This window comes from Siphateles boraxobius, unplaced genomic scaffold, assembly GCF_051911475.1.
Source record: "Siphateles boraxobius isolate OS27281-9 unplaced genomic scaffold, OSU_SipBor_1 29, whole genome shotgun sequence".
Taxonomy (NCBI): domain Eukaryota; kingdom Metazoa; phylum Chordata; class Actinopteri; order Cypriniformes; family Leuciscidae; genus Siphateles; species Siphateles boraxobius.
Genome location: NW_027508908.1, coordinates 21,636 through 49,501, shown reverse-complemented (window position 1 = coordinate 49,501; position 27,866 = coordinate 21,636). Strand labels below are relative to the sequence as shown.

Sequence of the window (27,866 nt, the reverse complement as noted above, 5' to 3'; positions counted from 1 at the left end):
TCATCCGCTTATCCGGGGTCAGGTCGCGGGGGCAGCAGTCTAAGCAGAGATTTCAGCCGCCTGTATCCGGGATCTTGTCCTTTCGGTCATGACCCACAGCTCATGACCATAGGTGAGAGTATGAACGTAGACTGACCGGTAAATCGAGAGCTTCGCCTTGCAGCTCAGCTCCTTCTCCACCACGACAGACCGGTACATCGACCGCGTTACTGCAGAAACTGCACCGATCTGTCTGTCATCCTTCCCTCACTCGTGAACAAGACCCCCAGATACTTGAACTCTTGAGGCAGGAACTCTCCACCAACCTGAAGTGGGCAAGCCACCCTTTTCCGACTGAGAACCATGGCCTCGGATTTGGAGGTGCTGATTCTCATCCCAGCCGCTTCACACTCGGCTGCGAACCGTCCCAGTGCATGCTGAAGGTCCTGGTCTGATGAGGCCAGCAGGACATCATCATCCGCAAAAAGCAGAGACGAAATCGTGTGGTCCCCAAACCGGACACCCTCCGGCCCCTGGCTGCGCAGGGACAGCCCTTATAAAGGGCCCCGGACCCCATACTCCCAGAGCACCCTTCACGGGACGCCGCGAGGGACACAGTCGAATGCCTTCTCCAAGTCCACAAAGCACATGTGGATTGGTTGGGCAAACTCCCATGAACCCTCCAGCACCCTGGAGAGGGGATAGAGCCGGTCAAGTGCTCCACGACCGGGACGAAAAACACACTGTTCCTCCTGAATCAGAGGTTCTACTACAACTATAATTATAACCTAGGAAATATATATATATATTTACAGAAAATGATTGAATATATATATGTTTTGACAGCATGATCAAATAGAATAAAAATAGCAGTCATATTTTATATTACTTTCAGTTCATTATTCACATTGAAAGGAAGAGAATTCACATTTTGTCAAATATATACAGTATATGCATTTTCTCATGCATACAGAAAATGTGCATTCTGTAAAATGTACCAACTGATTAAAATTGCTAATTTTTAACACTTATATTTGATCATATGATATGACTATTCAAGCACGTTTGTTGTCCCAAAACAGTTATTTAGGACCGGGCAGACGGCTAGATTTGGAAACCCAGTCTGTAAGTAATACGCAAAATCAGTGTTTATGTTCACCGTGGCTTTATTAATAATAAAAAGTGCCATATTTTGAAAGGTCAAGCATGCCACAATAGATTCCCCATCAGTGTATTTCTTCTGGTTCGCAGCATCAGCAGCAGCGAGGGCCCGAAACACACACAGATCAGGCACTTCTACCCCACAGATGGACCGTTTGGGTCAGAAGTCGTCTTCGACACCAAATTAAAGGTTAGGCACTTTTGAACCGGACAGCACAGGTGTTAAATAAGATAATACATGGATCCCCTCGGACAGAAATCCACCGTCAATGACAAAAGCTCACAGCAAAACAACACATGATTTGGGAAAACATGTTCACATTCTCCGTTCATACCGGCCAATCACAGGCCTCCATTTATATAGATCACCAGTGGAGAAGAGGCGGGTCACATTAATACTGTGGATGTTAGGGAAGTTGCTCTAGTTTGCACTATAGTGAAAGAATTCTTCATGAATATTCATTCTTATCTTTGCAAGAACAAGGACAGTTTTATAATTCATGGTAAATTACTTTCTATAATTATGCATTATTAGGTATTTTGGTCCTGGGAGTAAGTGTAACCAATATCTTGACTAGTTTTTGTACTGATTATAACAGAGAAAGGCTTTATCTGAATTAGTTGGGGGGTCTGAAGATCTTCTCCTGTAGACACACCGTCATTTAAATAATGTGATAAAAATGGACAAGAATCCTTGATCTTTAACCCTCCAGAGTTTTAATACTTTAACTCACTGACCCTGAACATGAAAACCAAGAGCAGGCACTAAAATCATAATCATATTGATGGAAAAACCAATACCAAGTCAGAAAAATGTGTTTTAAAACCCTAGTTGTCACCTGAAAGCTTTACTTGGGGGGAAAAAAACACACAGGAAAACATGATTGATAAATCAACAACAAAATCAATTAAAATAAATAACCATTCTTTGATTCATCTGACAGTGATTAAATAATTCAGTAATATTCACAACAATACTAATCAGACAGGATTGCACATGAATGGATAGTTGCACTGTAGTGGCGGTGCTGAAGGAGGCACTGAGGACAAACAAAACACATATTACCCACAATCCCCAGCCGCGATTGGTCAACCACACAAGCTTGTCCTGATTTGGTCTCCACAAAAAAAACTAAATGTCGGTCCCTCCCGGGCACGTCCTGTTAGTATCGACGTTTCTACATCACAGGTGATCCTCGAGGCGCTTAAAAAAAGTGCGTTCTCATCGGGGAAACAGGAGGTGGTGGGACACGAGGTGCTGCTCAAGTGTCACGGAGGTATTAAAAAAACAAACTTGAGCTTGAGTCCTGAGTCTGTTCACCCACTGACCTCACTTCCTGCTCAGGGGCGGGGCAGGTCACCGTGACGGAGAGGCCTGATTGGCCAGGACGAGATGTCCGTCATCACCTTTTCTGCTCCCAGATCTCCGGCATGTTTAAGTCCAAACACTCGAGAGAGCGCAGAGCCTGAACGTTCTCCGAGTAAAACGCCACGTCCACCATCACCAGCCTGCAGAGAGAAAACCTCATCTGTTTAATCAAAGATTGCAAGGAAATAATTATTTAAATATATTAATTATATATAAAATCAATTATAAAGAAAAAATTAAGTATGTGTATTTATTTTGTAGCATAAAATATACATTTTTAAAAATATAAATGTAATGAAATAATTAGTATATATATATATATATATATATATATATATATATATATATATATACACACACAAACACATTTTAATATATAAAATGAAAAGGAAATAAGATTTTTTTACATGTACGAGTAAATAATGTTTATATACACTTTTTCATTTAGATATAAAATACAGAACTACTACTGTGTGTGTGTGTGTGTGTGTGTGTAAATAATGTATAGAAAAAATATATAAAATTACAAATATAATAATTATATATAACTACTAATATATTAATACTATATAACTTATTTACATATATTAATTCTAAAAATATGTGAATTATATATATATATAGTTTATATTTATTTTAAATATATATATATATATAAGAATAGTATAATTTATTATAATTATTTATTTATTAATACACAATAAATATAATCAATATATACATATAATAAAGAATAGTATAATTAGTATATATATATATATATATATATATATATATATATATATATATATATATATATAGTTTATATTTATTTTAAATATATATATAAAGAATAGTATAATTTATTATAATTATTTATTTATTAAAACACAATAAATATAATCCATATAATAATAAAGAATAGTATAATATATATATATATATACACACACACGAACACTCACCCGTTCTGCGGTCCGCCATCATTGATGACCCCCAGTCGAGCTAACTGCCTCCTCAGATGCAGATTAAACCTGGCGTTTATCCTGAGGAACAGCATCTGCACACAAGCACACGATAAACACCGGAGTCTGGAGTGTGTGTTCATGCTGACGGCTCAAACACTCGCCGTGTCTCACCTGCGTCTGCTCTTCCGGCAAGAGCTCATAAATGGCCTCGTGCATTTTGGCCATCTGTTTACACACGTTACGCAAACACGCCGACGGCATGGGCGCCTTCACCTCGTACTGCAGAGGAGAAACACGGATTAGCTGTGATAAACCACACTAATATCCAGCGTTGGGGAGAGTTACTTTTAAAAGTAATGCATTACAATATTGCGTTACTCCCAAAAAAGTAACTAATTGCGTTAGTTACTTTTTATGAAAAGTAATGCGTTACATTACTTTTGCGTTACTTTTGCTCACCTGGGCTGGGCTTGCTTGTTTGTTTTTTTAATAACAATAACTAAAGTTATATTTTTGGCAAATGTTATGGCCCTTCAACAAGAAGTTCAACACTTTTATTTCTAACTCTAATTTAAGCCATTTTTGCTTATTAGCATGCCTGAATTAGATCATTGAAGGTCAGAAGCAAAGACATTGGTTAATAAAGTGAGATTAAATACATAAAGTATATTTGTGAAATGTAATATAGTTATATGATTACATAACTCAAGTTACTTGTAATGAGTTACACACAACACTGTATATATCGCTCACTTTAGACAGAGCCTTCTCGAACATGCTGTCCATGATGGCCACTAGTTTGGCAGAGATCTCTGCGATGTGGTCGTTATAGTCCTGAAGAGAGAGTGAAAGCAGCTGTTAGCATCACACGCTAGTGTGTAGGGTGTGTGTGTGTGTGTGTGTGTGTGTGTGTGTGTGTGTGTGTGTGTGTGTGTGCATGTACCTTGGTGATGTGGTCGAAGTGGCGCAGTATGCTGTACTGTTTGGGCTGCAGTCTGGTCTCGAAGTGCGCTCGGATCACAGGGATGTAGGAAACCACCAGCTGAAGACAGCGAGACGCCAGAGCTGAGGACACACACACACACACACACACACACACACACACACAACTGTGTGAATGGCTTGAAATCTTTTGCTTTAAATCCACTGATATCAGCAGGTACATGTGCAGTTTTTAAAACCACCTGACTTTATTAATTGTATTTCTGCAGGTCTTACAGTTTGTCCATACAGAATACAAATATCATCCCCTCCTCATTAAAACTGAGCCATGAGAGTGTGTAAGTGTGTGTTTAGTGTGTGTGTTCAGTGTTTAGTATGTGTGTTCACTGTGTAGTGTGTTCAGTGTGAATCCAGTGTGTGTTAAGTGTGTAGTGTGTTCAGTGTGTATTGTGTATTCAGTGTGTGTGTTCAGTGTGTAGTGTGTGATCAGAGTGAATTCATTGTGTGTTTAGTGTGTTCAGTGTGTAATGTGTGTTCAGTGTGAATTTAGTGTGTGTTTAATGTGTGTTCAGTGTGTAGTGTGTGTGTGTGTGTTCAGTGTGAATTCAGTGTGTGTTTAGTGTGTTAAGCGTGTAGTGTGTTCAGTGTGTATTGTGTATTCAGTGTGTGTGTAGTGTGTGTGTTCAGTGTGTAGTGTGTGTGTGTGTTCAGTGTGTAGTGCGTGTGTTCAGTGTGAATTCAGTGTGTAGTGTGTGTGTTCAGTGTGTAGTGCGTGTGTTCAGTGTGTAGTGTGTGTGTTCAGTGTGAATTCAGTGTGTAGTGTGTGTTCAGTGTGAATTCAGTGTGTGTTCAGTGTTTAGTGTGTTAAGTGTGTAGTGTGTGTTCAGTGTTTGGTGTGTTAAGTGTGTAGTGTGTTCATTGTGAATTCAGTGTGTGTTTAGTGTGTTAAGTTTGTAGTGTGTTCGGTGTGTATTCAGTGTGTGTGTTGTGTGTGTGTGTTCAGTGTGTGTGTAGTGTGTGTGTTCAGTGTGTGTGTAGTGTGTGTGTTCAGTGTGTAGTGTGTGTGTGTGTTCAGTGTGTAGTGCGTGTGTTCAGTGTGTAGTGTGTGCTCAGTGTGTGTGTTCAGTGTGTAGTGTGTGAATTCAGTGTGTGTTCAGTGTTTAGTGTGTTTTTAGTTTCTTCGGTGTTGTTACGACCTGTGTCTGTGTAGCTAATTATTTTCTTTATTGCTCTGTTCCTTTTCTCTCTCTCTCTTTTTTTTGTTTGTTTTTTTTTCCTGATTTTTAATAGGTTGCCCAATGATTGAAGTGAACGAACGCCATTGGTTGTCCAGTCAGGGCGTGGTCTTTATAAGGACGCTGCTGGCACTCGTCTGGGAGCTCATTCTTGGTTCGGTCGCACGTGGGTTGAGAGCTCCGGAATCCCTCCTCCGGCCGATGATCAAATTGTGTATTAGAAACTTTGATTAGTTCAAGTGAACGTGCATTTTGTGATAATCTCTGAACCGTTCTCCTAATGTCTAAACCATCTTAACAGTGTGGAGCGTAGGGGTGTCCTGCCTTGTTTATTTTGTAAATTGTTTGATCTCTGTTTTTGGGCAGGGAGTTAGGTAAGATAAATGTATTTTCTTTTGTTATTTGAGTAAGTTATTAATTTCCCCTTTTACTTTTTCTATTCGTTTTGTTTGTTATTTTGGCCTTTTGGACACCCTGAAGATTTGCTCTTTATTTCACTTGTTATTCTTTAATAAATTTTTTAAGTGTTTAATGTGTGTTCAGTGTGTAGTGCGTGTGTTCAGTGTGTAGTGCGTGTGTTCAGTGTGTAGTGTGTGTGTTCAGTGTGTAGTGTGTGCTCAGTGTGTGTAGCGTGTGTGTGTGTGTTCATATAGGGCGCTGCTGAATGAGATGTTACCCAGGTTTCTGGTGGTGATGGTCTTCAGGCCCACGACCTGCAGGGCTCCGGCCCCGAGCACCAGCTGGCAGCTCCGGGAGTTGAAGTGCTGTCGCCACGGAAACAAGACACAACCTGTCAGTCAAGTGATGTCACACTCCATCAGAAGAAAGTGAAGGTCACACACACACACACACACACACACACACACACACACACACACACACACACACACACACACACACACACCTTGAGCAGGTCGGTGAGGCGCGTGAGGATGTCAGTGGTGATGGAGGGAATGTCATTCACACACTGGCAATACTCCAGAATCATCCGGATCAGCAGCAGCACCGTCCTATCAGAGGACACAAGGTCAAAGGTTAAAGGACACGATAGATAGATGGATAAATGGATAGATGGATAATTTTATTTAATGCCATGTCAGCATCTAAGGCTATTTCCATAGCAAAAAATCAACTACAAAAATACAAATATCATATAAATACAACAAAACCAAGCAAACAAGCCTTATTATACACATTTGTTTAAATTAACATATGATAAAAAAAATCCAAACCCTTTTCAGGCATAATCTTATTAAATAAGTCATTACGTGCAATAACTTCATAAGTTCACAACTTCAAGCATTCTACTTGTATTAAAGGCACACTATGCAAGATTTGTACCTTAATATAACAGCTTCAAAGTCATTTTGATGGTAAACAAACTGGTAGTAGTGCGGATCTTCCCGATAGCGGGGGGGAGGGGGTGGGCATTGAAAAACCACCAAGTTTGAGAGGTGGCGCCCCGTCAAATCTTGCGAGAATCACAACGTTACATACATCAGCAACATATGAAGCACCCTCTATGGAAGACACTACACTAGCACACATTTCAGACGTGATGGCAGACTCGACGAAGGAAGAAACAAAGGCGGCGCGGTCGGAAGAGTCTAGGAAAAGGAAACGAACAAGAGTCCCACTCGCTCAGGCTTTCACTGTTAAAGTTGATTCCTGCGGTTATCATGAGAACAGTTGTCATTTATCTCACATAATTAACAGGACGTAAATAAGCCTACACTTTGTAAATAGTGTAAACGAGCGCAATTTGCATTAATCATGTCTAACAACATCATAAAGGCCAATGTTATGAAATAATGCGACGTACATGTAACTTTATTGATGTCATCTGGCATTTTGTAATGTTTACATTACACTCAAAAGACACAAATGAAATTATACATAGGCTATATTAGAGCTTAGATTGTTCCCAAAAAATCAAGCCCGACCCGACCCGACCCGAGCACGTTGTGTCCGAGCCCAGCCCGGCCCGACACATTAACTGTGATTATGAGTCCGAGTCCGATTTAAACCCGAATTATTTTAATACGTGGGCCGTTATAACCAGGGGCGACGACAGATAATTTGGGTGCTAGACCATTGACAGTGTGGAGCTGCGCAATTTTATATATATATATGTTATATAAATACTATTAATAAATGTGCAAAAATTGGCCACTTAATATTTAATATTCAATTATTTTAATTATCACAATGATAGTTTTAATTTTATTAGATCGAACAAGCACAACATTCAGCATTCAATCAAATATTCTTAAAGATTCATTATTATTAATAATGTTATTTCGACATATGTGTGCGTGCAACAAGCAATATGTGGATTAGTAAATTCGGTGACAAGCGTGCCGAGAATTGATTTAATTTTACGATGAGATGCTCCAGTTCACGTGCTACGGTGAACGCGGCTCGCCGGCGCCTCCATGTCATGATTATTGCCTGCTATATTTGCTTCTTATTTATTAAATCCAGGCAATTGGTTGATGAAAAATTTATTAACATTAAGATACAATTTATACAAAACGAAATTCACTTTAAAGAAAGGCTTTCTACAAAACAAAACATAATGAAGTGTTCAAAATCATGCCTGAACCACTCCATGTCTCCTGATATTGCTGCATCCTCCGATCTACTCTGTTCACTTTCATAATCAACATAGATGGAAAAAAATAACATTATAATATTTTAATAAATATGAAACTAAATGCACTTATTTAATGGCTACAACACGTACAGACTCTCTAGCAGCGCGCCGCACTTGCACTCAACAATGCCAACACATATGTTGTCACTGCCCACGATCTAGTTTAAAATATTTCCATACCTCCGACTTTCCTTCATACTTGCTCAAAGTTAATTTAAATTTTTTTCTTTACTTCTTCAAGCTCCATGTTGCACTTAAGCTACACAATACAGCACAGCGTGCGAGTGGAGGAGACGCTGCGCGTGACACGTGACGTGCTTGATCACGGGCCCGACCCGACCCGAGCATACTGGCGGGCAATATCGGTCCGGCCAGGTCGGGTCGGGCTCGGGCAGAGAATCTAAGCTCTAGGCTATATGCTATTTACTTTTAATTTAGCTGCAATCATGTAAAACGTTAAGCCATCAAACGCGGTAGGATACTTTATTATTTTAAAGAGCAGAGACTGTGAATAATGTTAAATACAAGTACTCTACAGCGACTCTAGGGGGCGCTGTTTGACAAAAACTGAATTTCTGCATAGTGTGCCTTTAAACCCAGGACAGTCCAATAAAACATGTTTAACAGAGAGGGAAATCTTACAAAACATGCATATAGTCGGGTCTTCACCTTTAAGCAAAGATCAAACCTGTATGACCTATAGCACATCTGGTGAAGACCCCTTGATCAGATCTAGTTTGAAGAGTGATTAAAAGTCTGTTTGAAATTTCTTTATTATTCTTGCACGTGTTCTTGCCACTTATAAAGGTCACGAAGGGAAACTCGCCGCCGGTGAAAGGAAGAGCTGAAAACAACTCACCCGACCACAGCGTACTTCTGCCCGTCGACACACAGAAACTCACTGGGCTTCCTGTCCTCACACACTGAGGGGACACAAAACACACGTCTCAAACTCAAACAATAAACTGCAATAATAAAGGACGAAGGAATGTGATCCAGCAAATACAAAAAATAAAATAAAAAAAAGGGAAAATCTAAAGAAAAACAAACTCTTTTGTACTGTTAACTCTTTCCCTGCCAATGTTTTGGATCATTTTTATAGAAATTTAACGGGCACCAGAATATTTTGTTGTGTGAATATCTGGACATGCATTATATATCAAACGAAAGAACAGAGCCTCTGCTTAAAAAAATGTTTTTGTAAATAATTAATATAGAAATCCATACAAATATGGAGGAAAAAAATCACAACTCTGAACATACATTTACCAAACTGAAATTTGAATAATAAACTGCAATAAAGGACACCGTATTTGAACTGTAAAAAAAAAATTTAAAAAAAATTATTAAACGAATCAAATAATGTATTGCAATAGTTCCAGGCAGTTTCGTACCCGTGTGTTTGCGTTCAGGCAGACTGATGCGTCCGTCAGCGATGGAGTCCACCAGATCCTGAAACTCCACCGGGACCTCGGCCTGCTTCCAGCGCTCATTATCTAACAGCAGACTGCACACACACACACACACACACACACACACACACACACACACACACACACACACACACACACACACACACACACACACACACACACACACACACACACACACACACATACACATACACATACACACACAAAGCATTCAGCTCTTCAAACTCTTAGGTCTTGTACGTTCACGTTTGAAAACACATCTTTTTCCTCACTCTCCAAAGTGGATAAATTTGAAAGCGCTGTTTTCGTGTTGTAGTGTGGACTGTCCAAACGGAGGTATTTAAAAACAAGTTTAGTCATGTGACTCGTATTGTACCAATAGATATTCATGTTTATGCCGGTATTGTGCCTGTTAAGTGCTATTCACTTTCACACTGTTGCTAAAATGTGACTTTGCAAACTCTTCATATCACAGTCCTGCAAAGATGACAGAAAATTCACTCGCATCTGCTGTCCTGCGGTAAAACATGAGAGCTGTCGCGTTTTAGACCAAACATATAATGTTGTGAATGAGGAGATATTTTGCTAAATGAAATGATCCTGCCAGAAGAATTGAGTGATAACTTTAATATTTATTTTTCCGTCTGTATCATCTCAGTGAGCTAGTGTGGACGGAGAGCGTTTTTTTAAACGAAAACGCCAAATCTTCAGATGTATCCGGATTAATGTAGATGTAGCTTTGGATATCAAATTTTAAGGGCAGTTCTGAAGACCTCTGGATTAGAGTCATGTGATCTGTGATGTCACAATGAATCCAAATCAAAAAGTCACTCGGCTGCCATATTTGCAAAGCTTTTTCAGGCATCCAAGATCAAGTCCTATCTATTGTGGACGGAGAGTGTTTTTACTGAAATGAAAACGACGTTTTCAAATGTATCCGGACTGATGTGGGCGTGGCCTAAAGCATGGTTTGTTTCGCAGCTGTACCTGAGTTTGGTCTTGCGCTCCTCGTGGAAGCGCTGCACGAACCGGTTGGCCTGACTCTGTAACGCCCCCCTCAGGCTCATGCTGCGCCGGACACACTCCTCCTCAGTGTCCTGGACGAAAGACTCCACCGCCTGACTCAAACACACGAACTCCGCCGAGCTCAAGCGCTCCAGAGAGCCGTCCTGCAGAAACAGATCATCAACTTTTTGACACGAAATTCATTTTAAAAAATTGAGTTTTCAACAGAGGGGTTCAAGACCCTAGGACTTTTGTCGCACTTGAACTACAAACACACACGAAAAAAGTGATGGATTTGAGGAGTTTTGTGGTTGAAATTAAAAAAAGTAACAAATCCTTCCTTTGCGGGTCAATTTGACCCCCTTAGGAATGAATGGACTGCGAGGAATGCTTCAGTACACATTGAAAAACCTAAAAATGCTCAATTCAAACTAAATATGCTAAAACTTCACTAAAAATTTAGTTCAGAGGAACAGCTCATTTGCTCCATTTAGAGCTATAAAGCCATCTAGTGAATAGAGTCATGAAATATCATGTTATAGATGGGTTTTTTTTCACAAGAGACACCCAATGTAAGATATTTTGAGCTGAATTAAAAGGGTTATGCATGAAATTGTGAGTTATTTTGAATTTAAGTTAAAAGAATGTGAGGAATGAGCTTAAATTACTATTTATTTATTATATATTGATCAAATCTAGTCATTTAAAGGTAAAAAGAAAAAGAAAAAAAAAACATAAAAAATTGAAAAGATTATTTTTCTATTACAAAACAAAAGTAAGCATAATTTTAGGGCTTCGGGTGATTTTTAGGAAGGAATTCAGTGATTTAAGGGGTTTGAACGCAGTGAGCCGATGAACCGATCGAACCGGTCCGGGTGTGTGCAGAACTGAAGCGTGTCATGCATGTTTACCTTTGCTCGGGTCATGAGCACTTTGACACAGCGATCGTGACACACGTCTGAGGCCGTGTGCAGCAGCTCCTGAACGTTATTGGCCACTCGACCCAACTCCAGATCAGACGGCATGACGTCCTCACTCCTGCCAGAGAGAACACACACATTAATGATGCTTTCCCTGCTGACAGATGTTTATTATTCACATTTTCACACACAGGATCTTAAATAGGCCATATAAAGGAACAAAAACATGTCTAGTTGGTATTTCACCCCAAAAATTCAAATTAACATTAAATAGATTTTTTATGCATGAAAAAAATGTATTCTTTGTTTAAAGATTTTTAGCATTGTGACATTGTTTTCTTTATAATTAACATATTTATGCCCAAATTCCCATTACAGTAATGAACAAAAGGATTATCTTTACATTCAAATCAGGGTGAATTTCAAGAACATTTCATTACTGTATAACATTGAGAAAAATGTCCAGAATAATTTGCATTTCAGTAATGAGAATTTGGCCAGATATTTTGTGCTGAATTGTTATGAAAACTTCACACAAAAAAATACAATTTTGAGTGTCTTAAAATAGGCTTTAATTTCTGTATGCAAAATATTATTTTGAAAAACTATCAAAAACACAGTAAAACAGTAATATCGTGTAATATTATTACAATTTAAAATAGCTGCTTTCTATGTGAATATATTGTTAAAATGTAGTTTATTCCTGTGATCAAAGCTGAATTTTCAGCATCATTACTCCAGTCTTCAGTGTCACATGATCCTTCAGAATTTTTTTACAATAGGTAAGATGTTTATAATGTTAAAGATTTGTCCCTTTTTATCAATTTTAAAGATCGTGTTTACTCCTGGTATTAAGATGTGTTTTGGTCAGACAGTTTAAAAAGTTTAAATCCCGTCTGGCTAGAGCTCTTCCCATAATGTTCACGCATTAGATCAGTAGACGGAGAGAAGACGGTCTTCTGTGGCTGTTTGAACACATTCGATCACATGTTTACACAACGAAAGCAATCCGGTCGAATGTGTTTTCAACTTCCTCTGGAAGTGGTCGAGCTCAAAACGCTTTAGACCCTGTTTACACCTGTATTTACACTTGTATTTAGTGTCGTCCACTTGTGATCCAATTGACCAAAGCGCATCTTAATACCAGGTGTAAACATGGCCAATGTTTCCTTGCCGAATCAAAGTACTAAGCATGAAAGATCTTATTGACCTGCAACTTTTCGTAGTGTAAATGAAAAGCATTAGACAGTATAGACAGCGAGTTGAGAGACTCACAGAGCAGCAGCGCCCCCGCCGGGCGGGGAGGAGGTAGTGTTGTAGTTGTGTTCCCTGCTGGAGGAGGATTCGGTGGTTGCGGAGGCCGAGTCGCTCCCGCAGGTCTCAGTGCGCGTCTGTGCTCTCGCCTGTGCTTCGTTTAGCGCGTCGCTGATGAACAGCCCCTCGTGAGTGAGATACGCAAGCTCCGCCTCCCCGGAGTGATGAACTCCCGAATCCTCCTCGTCCTCGTGGGAATGATTAGTTGCGGGAGTGACGTCTGCTATCCGACTCCTCTGGCTGCTGTCCAGCACTTCCAGCACCACGTTACGGATGACGCTGAGCGTAGCCTGAAACAAACACGTGTGAGTTTGCATTGCAGAGGACCAATGCATCACTGAGCTTACAACGTTTTGACTTGGAAATAGAGGCTAAAGTTCAAGTTCGGCCTCCAGTATAAAATAATATGTTGATTATGATTTCACTTTTTTAACTTTACCTAGTGTGTAATGTTGCTGTTTGAGCATAAACAACATCTCCAAAGTTACGACGCTCAAAGTTCAAAGCAAAGGGAGACATTTTCTTTTACAGAAATCACTTTTTAAGGACTACAACAAACAGCTGGTAGGGACTACAACACACTCCTCCCGGGTTAGCAACATCACCAACCCCAAAATTTACATAAACCCCGCCCCTGAGAATGCATTTATAGATGATCATGAAGATTATGCTAAGCTACAACTAACCATTCAGAAATGTACTGTTGCATTCTACATGTTGTCTCTCCATTTTTGTCCGAACATAAAAGGCTAAAAGTTTTTTAAATGTTCAGCGAGTGTGTGTGAGGTAATCAGAGCTGCTAACACACACACACACACAAGCTGTTGAAGCTCCGCCCTCTGCGCCGGGAGCAGCAGCTCATTTGCATTTAAAGGGACGGACACAAAAACTGTGCGTTTTTGCTCACCCTCAAAAAGTGACAATGTTAACATGCTATAAAAAAATATCAGTGGGGTATTTTGAGCTAAAACTTCACACACACACTCTGAGACTATTTTAAATCTTGTAAAAAGGGCATTATAGGACCCCTTTAAAATGTTTCATTACCACTGTTGTTTTTAACTAAAACTATTGGTTAACATTAAATGATCCGCCTGCAAGGCACAGTTGACGTCTGCCAAAAAGAGGAGTGAAACTAGTAAATTTTGCTGAAATTATGAATTATTATTATTATGTTTTTTATGCGATACCATGTCCAGACGATGGTTTATGACACGTATTGTCAGGGTTTTCACTGCAGTTGTTGAGTTGATTTACCTTGATCCTCTTGAGGAACAGGATGAAGTGTTCAAATATATCCAGCAGCAGATCAAACCACTGATGAAACGTCATCAAGCGCATCTGTTCATGAAATCTGCATCACACACACACACACACACACACACACACACACACACACACACACACACACACACACACACACACACAGTCAGCTGTGATAAACAGTTCTGTGATGTGATATACTGAGCGGATGTGAACTCACTTGACAGTGTCTGCATCAATCTCACTGATCTGCGACACAGACTTCTCAACACACTGTCGAGAAAGAAAGATAAATCATTCAAAGAAACATTCTCTTTTGTTGTAAAGTGCCTCTATTATGCCATTAGGCTCCTAATTTTGGTTTTGAGGTTTCATACAGGTTTACATGCAATCAAAGTCTGTTGTGATTGGTCTACTCTGCTCTGATTGGTCAGATGACCCAGTCTGTTGTGATTGGTCTACTCTGCTCTGATTGGTCAGATGACCCAGTCTGTTGTGATTGGTCTACTCTGCTCTGATTGGTCAGATGACCCAGTCTGTTGTGATTGGTCTACTCTGCTCTGATTGGTCAGATGACCCAGTCTGTTGTGATTGGTCTACTCTGCTCTGATTGGTCAGATGACCCAGTCTGTTGTGATTGGTCTACTCTGCTCTGATTGGTCAGATGACCCCTGTGCCTCACCTGCCGTACAACGTTCTTGGCAGCGCGGATCATCTCGTCACTGTAAATGTCCAGGAAATCCAGCTTCCTCTGTCTCAACAGGCCAAAGACCAGAGACTGCAAACGATCCTGTAATAAACACACACAAACTCAGATGTGTAACCACAACACAAGCAAATCAAAACACCACCCATAAATACATGCGGTTGAGATTTTCTTGATTTAATTTCCAATTAAAGATAAACAAGACGTCATCATCTCTGCTTTTGTTCTGTCATTGAAATTAAATGCAATCAGCGGTTTGGTTGACTCGTCGGCGTGGGATTTAGAGCGACATAACCAACCTTTCCTGACGCTGCAGGCTGCTTTGTGACCTGTGTGAGAAAATCCCACACTGTAAACCTCAACCCAACACTGACCCACATCCAACACAAACAGGACCTGATTGACAGAGCACTGTCATGTGACCTGGTTCACTGAGCTGCACTTATTTCACTTCTGGAAACTGCTGTTGCGGTCTGCTTGTGGGAACCTGACGGTGCCACAGCAATGACATTTCCTGGAGAGTTCAGTTTCGCATTTGAAATGACATTATTTGTGAAACAATTGTGCGCCAATCTCAACATGCCTGGGTTTTCAGATGAAAAAAGAAAAGTCTTTCAAGTGATTGATTTTTTTTTTCCTCTTATTTTTTTACACTACTGTTCAAAAGTTATAGGTCAGTAAGACTTTTTTTTTTATATAATAAAAAATACTTTATAATACTTTAGTTAAAAATACTTTATTAATACTTTAGTTAATACTTATATTCAGCGGGAATGCATTAAATTAATCAAAAGTCCCAGTTAGGATATAATTTTACAAAAGATTGTATTTCAAATAAACACTGGAGTTTCCAAATCATGGAGTTTTTTCAGGAAATACGAAGCAGCAGCACAACTGTTTTCAACACTGTTAATGATCATACGTGTTTCTTGATCATCAAATCATTATTAGAATGATTTCTGAAGGATCATGTGACACTGAAGACTGGAGTAATGATTATATCTCACAATATAATCAAACAGAAAACATTTTAAATTGTAATAATATTTCACAATATTACTGTTTTTACTGTATTTTTCTAATTAATGCGGCCTGATTACTTAAATAATTGTTTATACAGAAGATGAACAGTTTGAAGTTGCAGTTTAGTTTCAATAATGTTTTTTTTAACTCGAAGTTAAAAAAGGAAGTTTTGTGTTTTGAGAGATAAGGTAAGTTGCAATAGTACAATGAACACTGTTATTTCAGGAAATAAAACAACATTTGATTCCTCATGAAATGTGAAAGAGGTCTGACCTTCTCCATGACCTGAATGTCCTCTTCAAAGGGTCGATTGAGGTCGCTTTGGGCGTATGTGGAGAAATCAGCCACCATCATCTTATCGATCAACCTCTCCATCTCACAGAGCTGAGAGCCCAAATGTCTGCGGAAAGAGACAGAGACACAAATAACAGGACATAGTCAAACCAAAAATTATTCAGACACAAGATTTTTTTTTTTACTAGTGGATGCAGGACACTATACAGTAGTCCATTTTTGTAAGTGAGGATTGCTAAATAAAGTAAACTGTGAGATATTATACCCAAAAAAATGTCATGCCGTGGACTGTCATGCAGTAAAATTCATACAAATTTGGGACCAAAAATTATTCAGACACTTTGAGCTGACCATGTTTTGCTGAAGTGTTTTTTCTTTAATTGCTAATGCGATCTTTTCACAGCACAGACTGAACATGATGAAGCATTGCTTGGTAATCGGTTGAGCTAAACTGGTATCATCTAATTGTGTAGTTACATTTAACAGATGACATATTCAACATAATTCATTTGTGAGACAGTCTAACAGAAGGATGGACAAAACCAGTGAAATATCAACTGAATTGATAACTCTGAGTTCTTGACATATTTTATTACCATTTTCCAGCGAATAAACCGTGATAATATGAGAAATGTTGAATACATTTAGTTTTGACTGTAAATTGCAACATCTCAACATCCTGATCTGTCAGGCCACTCTCTTCTGTTTCTTATCAGCATGTTTCCTAGTAAACGTGTGTGTGTGTGTGTGTGTGTCTGCGCACCTGAAGCTGTGTATTCCCTGCAGTTCCTGCTGCAGAACTTCCTTGGTGGTCGCGATGAGCTCGAGCGCGCCGACGAACTCTGATGTGGAGAGGAGTAACTGCACCGTGGGCTGCGTCTGGTGCACCGCGGCCATCAGCTTCAGCTTATTGTGCAGTTTAGCGCAGTTGTTGCGTGTGAGAGCGTCCCGCAGCGCTCGCAGCGGCCCGCGGCACATCACTCGGTCGATGGCGGAGGTACGAGCGCGGAGCTTAGCCACGGAGTCGGCCGTCTCTCGCAGCCGGTCCTGGAGCTCGTGCTGAGACGACATGGCGTGGAAAAAGGCCTCGGAGCGAAGAGAGATCTGCCGAGCGATGCTCACCTCCACCACGTCCAGATAGTGACTCAACTACAGACACACAGACAGCGCATTAATCTCTGGTTCAGACAAGGCTTGAGCTAGTCCCAGACTAAAATGCATGTTTTAACTGAAAGCAACTTGCACTGATAAATCTTAAAGCTTGTCTCAAGATGCACAACAGTAATGTTTTTTTCTAAGGCATGTTTATAAAAGCTACTTAAACAGCCTAATCCTGTCTTAATCTAAGCCCTGTCTGTGAAAGCTGGCTTTAGAGCCTTAATTCATTTGTATATTTGCTCTATTGTTTTAATTTGCCTAATTTTTCATGCTGTTTATTTACTTATTTGAATGTTAACTAGTCTTAAATGTTTAGGTTTCCTTGGAAAAAATAGAAGGAATATTTACTTAATTAAGCAATACCCAAATTGTTAATATTTGTATAAAAAAAAATATTAAAATGTTACATTTAAAATTAATGTAAAATAGCATTTTGCCTTTAGATGTATTAAAATTGTTTTTTTTTTAAAATATCCTGGTTTTGGTACCAAGTTAATATTAAGTAAAATTGAACTTTAAATAAATATTTACATAAAGTAAATTAGTATTTTGGCTTTAGATGTGGTAAAAAAAAATGGTATGGAAAAATTTATTTATAATTATCGGTAGCAGGGTTATTATAATTAACTAAAACTAAAACCATAAAAAAAGTACATTTTTACTTGAAATAAATAGTAACTGAAATAAAATATATTTAAAACAAACAAAAAAAAAATTTTCAGCTAGTTGCCAAAGTATAATTTCTCTCTTTTTTTTGTTTATTTAATTTGAAGTACTAAAATGACTAAAAATGAAAAAAAAAATATATAAGGACATATTTAATAACTAATATCAATAACTAATAAAAATTAAAAAAGACGCAACAAAACAACAAAATTACTCAAATTAAAATGTAAAAAAAAAAAATGAAAATATTTAAAAAACTATAATAGTATCTAATGCTGATTGGTTCTGCTGATGGTGACAGACAGGCACCTTTTCCTGCAGTAACCGTGACGACGCAACATCTCGGCTGTTCTTGCCCCCGGCGACGCTGAAGTGAGACCACGGCAACACAGCATTAAAGGTGGCCGGATCGTTCAGCACAAACTCGGGCTTCATGAAGATCTGAGCGAGAAAGAGAGAGAGAGAAAGAGAGAGAGAGGAGAGAGTGAGGAGAGAGAGAGAGAGAGAGAGAGAGAGAGAGAGAGAGGAGAGAGTGAGGAGAGAGAGAGAGAGAGAGAGAGAGAGAGAGAGAGAGAGAGAGAGAGAGAGAGAGAGATCAAAATTAACAGGCAAGGAAACATTCGCCCTTTTCGAACTGTGGCCTCGAATTGAGAACAATTTCTCATTCAATTTTTCCATTTGCATTTCAAAAAAACTCTTCCAGTAAAAATGAACGACAACCTTTCAAACTTGGATTTAAGACAATAAAATAAACAAAAAGGTAAAAGCCTGTGCACTTAAATTCTCATAAGAGAAAGAATTTCTCGCCTCATCGTCAATGTCATAATACTGAAATAACAGTGAAATATTATTACAATTTAAAATAGCTGTTTTCTATGTGAATATATTGCAAAATGTAATTTATTCCTGTGATCAAAGCTTAATTTTCAGTATCATTACTCCAGTCTTCAGTGTCACATGATCCTTCAGGAATCATTCTAATATGATTTGATCCTCAAGAAACACTTCTGATTATTATCAGTGTTGAAAACAGTTGTGCTGCTTCATATTTGTGTGTTTTCAGGATCACAGTATGTCTTCAGTCCTCACCTTGGGCACCTGATCCAGCTCCGCCCTGGCTTTATCTGCAACACACATGAGCCACAAACACACATTACAAAACGTTAGAATCATTAGAGTTCCTCCCCTGTAATACAGTGTGTGTTTGTCAAGTCACGTTTATTTATACAGCGCTTTTTAGAATACGGATTCAGTTTCAAAGCAGCTTTACCGAGATAACAGGAAAATAATGCAACAAAAGTTTGTTTCTAGAAGAAAATAGCATCACAGTCCAGCTTGAGTAAATTCAGTGATGAATCATTTTTGTTGTAAAAAAGTTCAAAAAAGTAAAAAAGTCATCGTCCAGCTCAGTTCAGTTCTCGTTATAATGGTGTCAGTAATATTGTTGAATATTAAATGAAATGTTTGTGTGCTGATTCAGTGAAGCGTACCGTGATTATTGGTGATGGTGGGCACCGCCAGGTCGTCTTTGCTCGGGCAAACGTTCTTACAGCGCTCGTGAATCTTCTCCCTCTGAGAGACACAAACAAACCATGAGAGACCTAAAAACAGAAGACGTTCCTCTGACGGAAATGCCGGTCGTTCAGCCGGTGGAAAATGAGGGTCATTTAACCTTCTGAAAACCACAGAGACAAACAAGTCTGGAGCCCGTGAGTGACAAACACGAGGAACCCAGACAAAAGAAACATTTCTCTGCTTTAAGAGCCTCAAAGTCTATTAATACACAGTGAGATTAACAACGACACACACGCAGGTCTACACACACCGAGCTAAACAGCAAGTTTATGCATTTTGTGTTATTTAATAGTCGTTTATTCCATTTCTGCTTAACTTTAAATTCCAAAAACTGATTTAATGGTGTTATTTTAAAATCCCCCATTGGTGTAAATCCAGCTTTTAATGTTGTTTATATGTCTATGTGGTGCTTTTAATGTGCTTTAAGAAAAACCATGTACAAATTCATAAGTCAACAGGCACCATTGCTGAGTATTTTCTCCTTAAAACTGCAGTGAACCAAAGACAGCCTCAAAAACACGGTTTGAAATCGCTGGTGTTTCTGACGTCACAAACTACCTTGTAACCAATCAGATCAACGTGTGATCGTCAACGAGTGGATCTCTGAGCTGGTGTGAGTGAGTGGAGGCGGGGCTCATTTGCATATTCATAGAACATATACTAAATGAGGCAAGGGTGTAGAGTTACATTCAAGCTATTTTAAGGCATGAATAATTTTTTTTTCAAGGAAAAAAACGTTTAAATATGTCATTTCGGTGATCAAAGATGAGTTTTAAGGGATACAAATATTGACTACAGAGGGACTTTAAACAATAACAGCAGTTATTAGAGCATCATTAGCTGTCAGTATCACATGATGGGGAAACATGACAGTTTGGTTTCTCTCTCTCTCTCTCTCTCTCTCTCTTTCTCTCTCTCTCTCTCTCTCTCTCTCTCTCACTCACTCACTCAATAATTGAGATGTGTCACCTGAGCTGTCTCCTGCAGGTAGGAGCTGAAATGTTCTCGGGTGATGTTGGGCAAGTAGAACGAAGGCATGACGTCGGTCTCGGTGAAGTCCAGGCCCCACGTCTTAGTGAAGAAGTCGGACTCTCTCTTGGTCAGCCTGGGGTCGTTCAGGGCCGCGGGGAGGTTCACTTTAGAGTTATACACAGTCCAGCGGTGCTGGTCGGCCACTACAGACGGCCCGTCACAGAGGCCACGGCCTTCACCTGCACAGAGGACGACGGTTGTTCACTTACACTCTTAAAAGTAACGTTTCTTTATTGGCATTGACGGTTTCATGAAGAACATTTCACATCCGTGGAATCTTTCCATTCCACAAACGATTCTTTAGATTATTAAAATGTTCTAAAGGTTCTTTTTTAGAACTGTTCAATGAAAGGCTCTTCTGGAAACCTTCTATGGCATCACTTAAAAAACAACAACAACATTTGGAACATTTATTTCTTATTTAAAATTTGTTATTTGCCATTTCTTTGTGAAATTTACAAGCAATTTCTGAGTGAAAATTGTTTCTAAATAATTCAAAGGATTATTATAATATTAACTATTCTGCTTATATTACGGTTTCCACACCTCAAGGCATTGTTTAGATGTTGCATTTCAAGACATTTGTCAGTTTTTTGTTCTTAAAACGCTCTTGTTGGTGGGACTAATTTCTTACACATCTCATCCCAAGCCTCCTTTGCTAATTCCAAAACATTATTTTACAGCTCGTAACAGAGACTTCAGCCACTGATAGCCGTCTAATGCAGTTATTAATGCAGTTCTAGAGAGAGAGAGAGAGAGAGACAGAGAGACAGAGAAGAGAGAGAGAGAGAGCGAGAGAGAGAGAGAGAGAGAGAGCGAGAGAGAGAGAGAGAGAGAGAGAGAGAGAGAGAGAGAGAGAGAGAGAGAGAGAGAGAGAGAGAGAGAGAGAGAGAGAGAGAGAGAAAGAAAGAAATTAAGCGTGTGTGAATTACCTGAGTCTGTGCCGTCTCACAACAGTGTTCGGACATTTCTCTCTCGCTTGTGAGAAATGTCATGTAGCTTTTAAGTTGTTAAACTATTTTACTGATAAAATCGGTAGTGTGTCCGTACTGTATGTGCTTTCCATACATGCTAAAATGCATTTTTATCCTATTGTTTACTATATTTATTTGCTGGGTCAGTGTCGTTGTGGGTTTTGCTCCTTCTGCTGTTGTCGGCTGTAAGGACCTTTGAAATAACTAAAATCATTTGGTGAAGTGATATGGAACTATAATGTGATCAAGACCTGCCTGGAACTACTTTACCCGTGCATTTCCCTGAAAATACTTGCACACCTTAAAACGTTCGTCAACCTATTAGAATCAAGCATTCAACAGCCCTTGTAGTATAAAAAGAAAATAAAGTACTGAAAATAACAGTAAAGATAACACAAGCACTACCAAAATCCTCCTGTCAGAATGGAGGCAGTGTATGTCAGCATCTACATACGTCCCAAATTTCATAAAACACTCCATCCATATCATGTAACGTGGCGTTTTTCAGAGGAAGAGCACGTTTCCCAGCTACTGAGATCTCACCGGTGGGCTCCTTAGGGCAGACGTCCGGGAGGGAGCGTGGGGTTCGATAGTGTCTGGGGGCCGAAGGGTCCCGGGGCTTCCGGAAGAGCCCGTCGCTGGGGCCGGCGCCTCTTCCTCCTCCTCCGCTGGACTGAGGTATCGGATTGGAGGACATCACTACGGATCCCTCACATATGAGGCTGACTGAAAGAGGAGAAAAACATCAACATCCTGTCACAGCACAGGAAACACCGGTCTTTTAGTCTTTTAATCTGATTGGTGACTCACTCTTAAACAAAACGGTTGAGAAACACATAATAATTGTATTTAAATGTATTGCCTATTTCAGCTCAACAGTCTAAAACAAGGCAGATAAAGATTCAACATTCGGCAACATAATATAAAAACAGTATAATAAATATAAATTCTTTAAAATATTATATACAACTCTATAAAAGATCTTTTAAAGGAATAGCTCACCCAAAAATGAAAATTAGCCCATGATTTACTCAAGTCATCCTAGGTGTATATGACTCTTCTTTCAGAAGAATACAATCGGAGTTATTTAAAAAATGTAGTGGCTCTTCCAAGCTTTATAATGGCAGGGAATGTCCGTTTCTGTTTTAAAGTGCATAAAAGTGCATCTATCTATGATTTAAGTGCTCCACACTGCTCTGGGGGGTTAAAGGCATTCTGAAGTGAAGCGATGCGTTTGTGTAAGAAAATATTCATATTTAAAACTTTATAAAGTAAATTAACTAGCTTCCGGCCAAACGATTTGACTTAAGTCTAAAGCGCAACTTATGCGAGTAATGCAATGAACTGCTGATATTTAGTTTGGCCGGAAGCTAGTTATTTGACTGTGTCACGTGTTAAATATGAATATTTTTCTTACCCAAACGCATGGCTTTGCTTCAGAAGGCCTTTATTAACCCCCCCCAGGGCACTTTTATCATGGATGACCTGAGTAAACATGGGCTAATTTTCATTTTTGGGTGAACTATCCCTTTAAATGTACTAGTGCTAAAAAAACACACCGGTTATAAAAACAATTGAGTAAGAGTGAAAAACAGAAAGAGGAAGATGACTACACACACACACACACACACACACACACACACACACACACACACACACACACACACACACACACACACACACACACACACACACACACACACACACAAACAGAACGTCCTTGCAGCTGTGAGGGCTGTGAAATCATTTTAATCAGATGTTTGGACTGCATCTCGCACCTGAGTGAGCAGATAGAGAGTAAGCTGAGTGTGAACTAGTGAGATCTGAGATAGAGATCAGCTGAGCGGTCGACGAGAAGCATGACATGCGCCGGCTTTCTAGTCATTCAGAACGAGAAACGAAAGAACTGAGGTTTCACTCCGACATGCTGTGGTTTGACTTCAGCTGCCGTGGAGTCAGAGAGCAAAAACACCAGCACAGCAAACTCCACAGAGCTGGAGCATCAGAGACTCAACACACTCAAACTACACAGAGCTGGAGCATCAGAGACTCAAAACACTTAAACTCCACAGAGCTGCAGCATCAGAGACTCAAAACACTCAAACTACACAGATCTGCAGCATCAGAGATTCAAAACACTCACACTCCACAGATCTGCAGCATCAGAGACTCAAAACACTCACACTCCCCAGAGCTGGAGCATCAGAGACTCAACACACTCAAACTACACAGAGCTGGAGCATCAGAGACTCAAAACACTCAAACTACACAGATCTGCAGCATCAGAGATTCAAAACACTCACACTCCACAGATCTGCAGCATCAGAGACTCAAAACACTCACACTCCCCAGAGCTGGAGCATCAGAGACTCAACACACTCAAACTACACAGAGCTGGAGCATCAGAGACTCAAAACACTCACACTCCACAGATCTGCAGCATCAGAGACTCAAAACACTAAAACTCCACAGAGCTGGAGCATCAGAGACTCAACACACTCAAACTACACAGGGCTGGAGCATCAGAGACTCAAAATACTTAAACTCCACAGATCTGCAGCATCAGAGACTCAAAACACTCAAACTACACAGATCTGCAGCATCAGAGATTCAAAACACTCACACTCCACAGATCTGCAGCATCAGAGACTCAAAACACTCACACTCCCCAGAGTTGCAGCATAAGAGACTCAAAACACTCACACTCCACAGATCTGCAGCATCAGAGACTCAAAACACTCAAACTACACAGATCTGCAGCATCAGAGACTCAAAACACTCACACTCCACAGATCTGAAGCATCAGAGACACAAAAGACACTCACACTCCACAGATCTGCAGCATCAGAGACTCAAAACACTCACACTCCACAGATCTGCAGCATCAGATACTCAAAACACTTAAACTCCAAAGATCTGCAGCATCAGAGACTCAACACACTCACACTCCACAGATCTGCAGCATCAGATACTCAAAACACTTAAACTCCAAAGATCTGCAGCATCAGAGACTCAAAACACTCACACTCCACAGATCTGCAGCATCAGAGACTCAACACACTCAAACTCCACAGATCTGCAGCATCAGAAACTCAAAACACTCAAACTCCACAGATCTGCAGCATCAGAAACTCAAAACACTCAAACTACACAGAGCTGCAGCATCAGAGACTCAACACACTCAAACTACACAGAGCTGGAGCATCAGAGACCCAAAACACTTAAACTACACAGATCTGCAGCATCAGAGACTCAAAACACTCACAGTCCACAGACCTGCAGCATCAGAGACTCAAAACACTCACACTCCACAGATCTGCAGCATCAGAGACTCAAAACACTCACACTCCACAGATCTGCAGCATCAGAGACTCAAAACACTCACACTCCCCAGAGTTGCCGCATCAGAGACTCAAAACACTCACACTCCCCAGAGTTGCAGCATCAGAGACTCAAAACACTTAAACTACACAGAGCTGCAGCATCAGAAACTCAAAACACTCAAACTACACAGAGCTGCAGCATCAGAGACTCAACACACTCAAACTACACAGAGCTGCAGCATCAGAGACTCAAAACACTCACACTCCACAGATCTGCAGCATCAGAGACTCAAAACACTAAAACTCCACAGATCTGCAGCATCAGAGACTCAAAACACTCACACTCCCCAGAGTTGCAGCATCAGAGACTCAAAACACTCACACTCCACAGATCTGCAGCATCAGAGACTCAAAACACTCACACTCCACAGATCTGCAGCATCAGAGACTCAAAACACTCACACTCCCCAGAGTTGCCGCATCAGAGACTCAAAACACTCACACTCCCCAGAGTTGCAGCATCAGAGACTCAAAACACTTAAACTACACAGAGCTGCAGCATCAGAAACTCAAAACACTCAAACTACACAGAGCTGCAGCATCAGAGACTCAACACACTCAAACTACACAGAGCTGCAGCATCAGAGACTCAAAACACTCACACTCCACAGATCTGCAGCATCAGAGACTCAAAACACTAAAACTCCACAGATCTGCAGCATCAGAGACTCAAAACACTCACACTCCCCAGAGTTGCAGCATCAGAGACTCAAAACACTTAAACTCCACAGATCTGCAGCATCAGAGACTCAAAACACTCACACTCCACAGATCTGCAGCATCAGAGACTCAAAACACTCACACTCCACAGATCTGCAGCATCAGAGACTCAAATCACTCACACTCCCCAGAGTTGCAGCATCAGAGACTCAAAACACTCACGTTAAACAGATATTCATTCAGCACAACTTTACCCACGAGTGAAGCCTGTCACCAACTTATTCCGGACATATTCCACTTCGAAAATTGTATTTAATACAAAACTACACTTCATGTAAAGAAAAACGATTAGAGCAACTTGTTTTTTCCAAATCCTCATTAGTGGTAAGAGAAAACCAAAAGCATTTAATGGCAGTATTTCTTAGATAGTTGAATAATATGCATATACTATTCATTATATATTCAGAAATAATACAAAACTATAGGCCAACAATATGTGAAGGGAAAAAAATTGTTTTTGCATTTATTTTTATGATAACTGAGCACAATTTGCTCCAACGTCTCAGTGATTTGTTTTGATTTTGTGTTAAATGTCACTAGTATATGCAAGATTAACTGATTAATGTCACATTTGATGGACTTATTTATCTTGAACATTTCACAATACATATTTCGATCAGCTAGCTTCACAGAAAACACATTTTAACGTTTCAATTTCTAATGAAGAGGGAATTTATTATCCAATACGATCAGTGTTGGGTAAGTTACACTAAAAAATAAATCATTACTAGCTACTAATTACATCAACAGTGTAATTAATTAGATTACTATACTAATTACTCTTGCTAAAAAGTATTGCATCACTTATTACTAATTACTTTCTTAATCCCATTTAAACCGCAACCAGTTGAACAAAACAAGGATAGACACGAAACTGCACTTTTGATTATTTCAAATGAACAATATATAATTGAATAAATTATTCTTGAAATGACCAAAGTGTGTAAAGGGAGAAAGTTTTAGTGTTAGGTCCACTATTGTTTTATATATATAATTGTTCTATAGTCTATGCAGCTCCATCAGAAGTAACCGTACATTTTAATACAGAAAAAGTAGTCCCTTGCTTTACTTTTTCAAGGGAAAAGTAATTAAAATACTTAGTAATACATTACACCCAACACTGCATAAAATATACACTTTTTAATGTACCAGACATGTGCAAATAATTAAATGTCCTTGCACTGAATTTGCCCAAACACGCACATAGTAAATATTGATATAATGAATAAAACGTTTTTTTAATGGATAAGACGTGACAGATGAGTTCAGCATCTGGGAGTTGATCAAATCAAATCAGACAGATCAATCATTAACTCACAATAAAGCTACATTTAAACAGCCTATATGTCAATAAGTTAAACACATTTATTGTATTATTATGATAAATTATAGTGGTGTATTGACCATTGACTGACAGCTCACCCCTTCATTATCTTCGCTTTAGCGTCAAGTGGAGACACAACCTGCTTTAACGTATGAATATTTACAATATGAATTATTATTAACACATAATTATCATTAATAATACCTGATATAATTAAATGTGAGAAGCAAAACAAATCACTTAAGCGCAACTATGGCTTTAACTGACACACATACGAATAAATAAGCATTTTAAGGGCATGTATGCGTAATTTCTGCTGGTTTGACAGTAAATACATTAGTTTTTTAAGTAGAGTTTGTTATTGTGTGTTACACGTAATGATCCGCTGCTAGCCTGAGCGCTAATCATAATAATAAACACCCGCTTCAGCGCCATTAAAGCCCCGCTCATTCACTCATAAACACTGCCGTGTGTGTCTGCGATGGCGAGTACCTGTTTTATGAAATAAAGCAGCTCCTGGCGTTCATAATATCATCAGATCCCGTTCACATCCTCACAGATGTGAGGCTCATATCACACAACTCAGCGGTCCGCCGGTCACCGGCCCATGATGCACTGCGCGCGCAACGCAGATCCTTCCGGTTTACAAGATGTTTTGTCAACGCTTATACGAATCTCACTCCGTCAGCAATCATTCATTACTTCTGTGAAAAGAGTTTATCCCCAAACTTTTGCCAAAGATGTGTGATTTTGGAGATAAAGTCAAAAAACATTTTCATGTTACGTT

At 39.5% G+C, this 27,866-nt stretch overlaps 1 protein-coding gene across 1 annotated transcript; it reads right to left on the bottom strand.

The window, feature by feature from the left end:
- Positions 1 to 1,127: 1,127 nt before the first annotated feature.
- On the bottom strand, positions 1,128 to 27,700 carry vps54 (VPS54 subunit of GARP complex). Its single transcript, XM_077245793.1, has 23 exons — positions 27,572 to 27,700; positions 22,196 to 22,378; positions 20,616 to 20,857; positions 19,562 to 19,643; positions 19,161 to 19,195; positions 18,381 to 18,512; positions 17,011 to 17,396; positions 16,227 to 16,353; positions 14,907 to 15,014; positions 14,445 to 14,497; positions 14,219 to 14,315; positions 12,923 to 13,251; positions 11,639 to 11,765; positions 10,710 to 10,891; positions 9,684 to 9,796; positions 9,149 to 9,212; positions 6,538 to 6,643; positions 6,310 to 6,397; positions 4,400 to 4,521; positions 4,210 to 4,290; positions 3,628 to 3,735; positions 3,454 to 3,548; positions 1,128 to 2,649 (listed from the first exon to the last, which is right to left on the bottom strand). The coding sequence occupies exons 2-23, from the start codon at positions 22,347 to 22,349 to the stop codon at positions 2,544 to 2,546; spliced, it is 2,937 nt and encodes a 978-aa protein (XP_077101908.1). The 5' UTR covers positions 22,350 to 22,378; positions 27,572 to 27,700; the 3' UTR covers positions 1,128 to 2,543.
- Between the last annotated feature and the right edge of the window lie 166 nt (positions 27,701 to 27,866).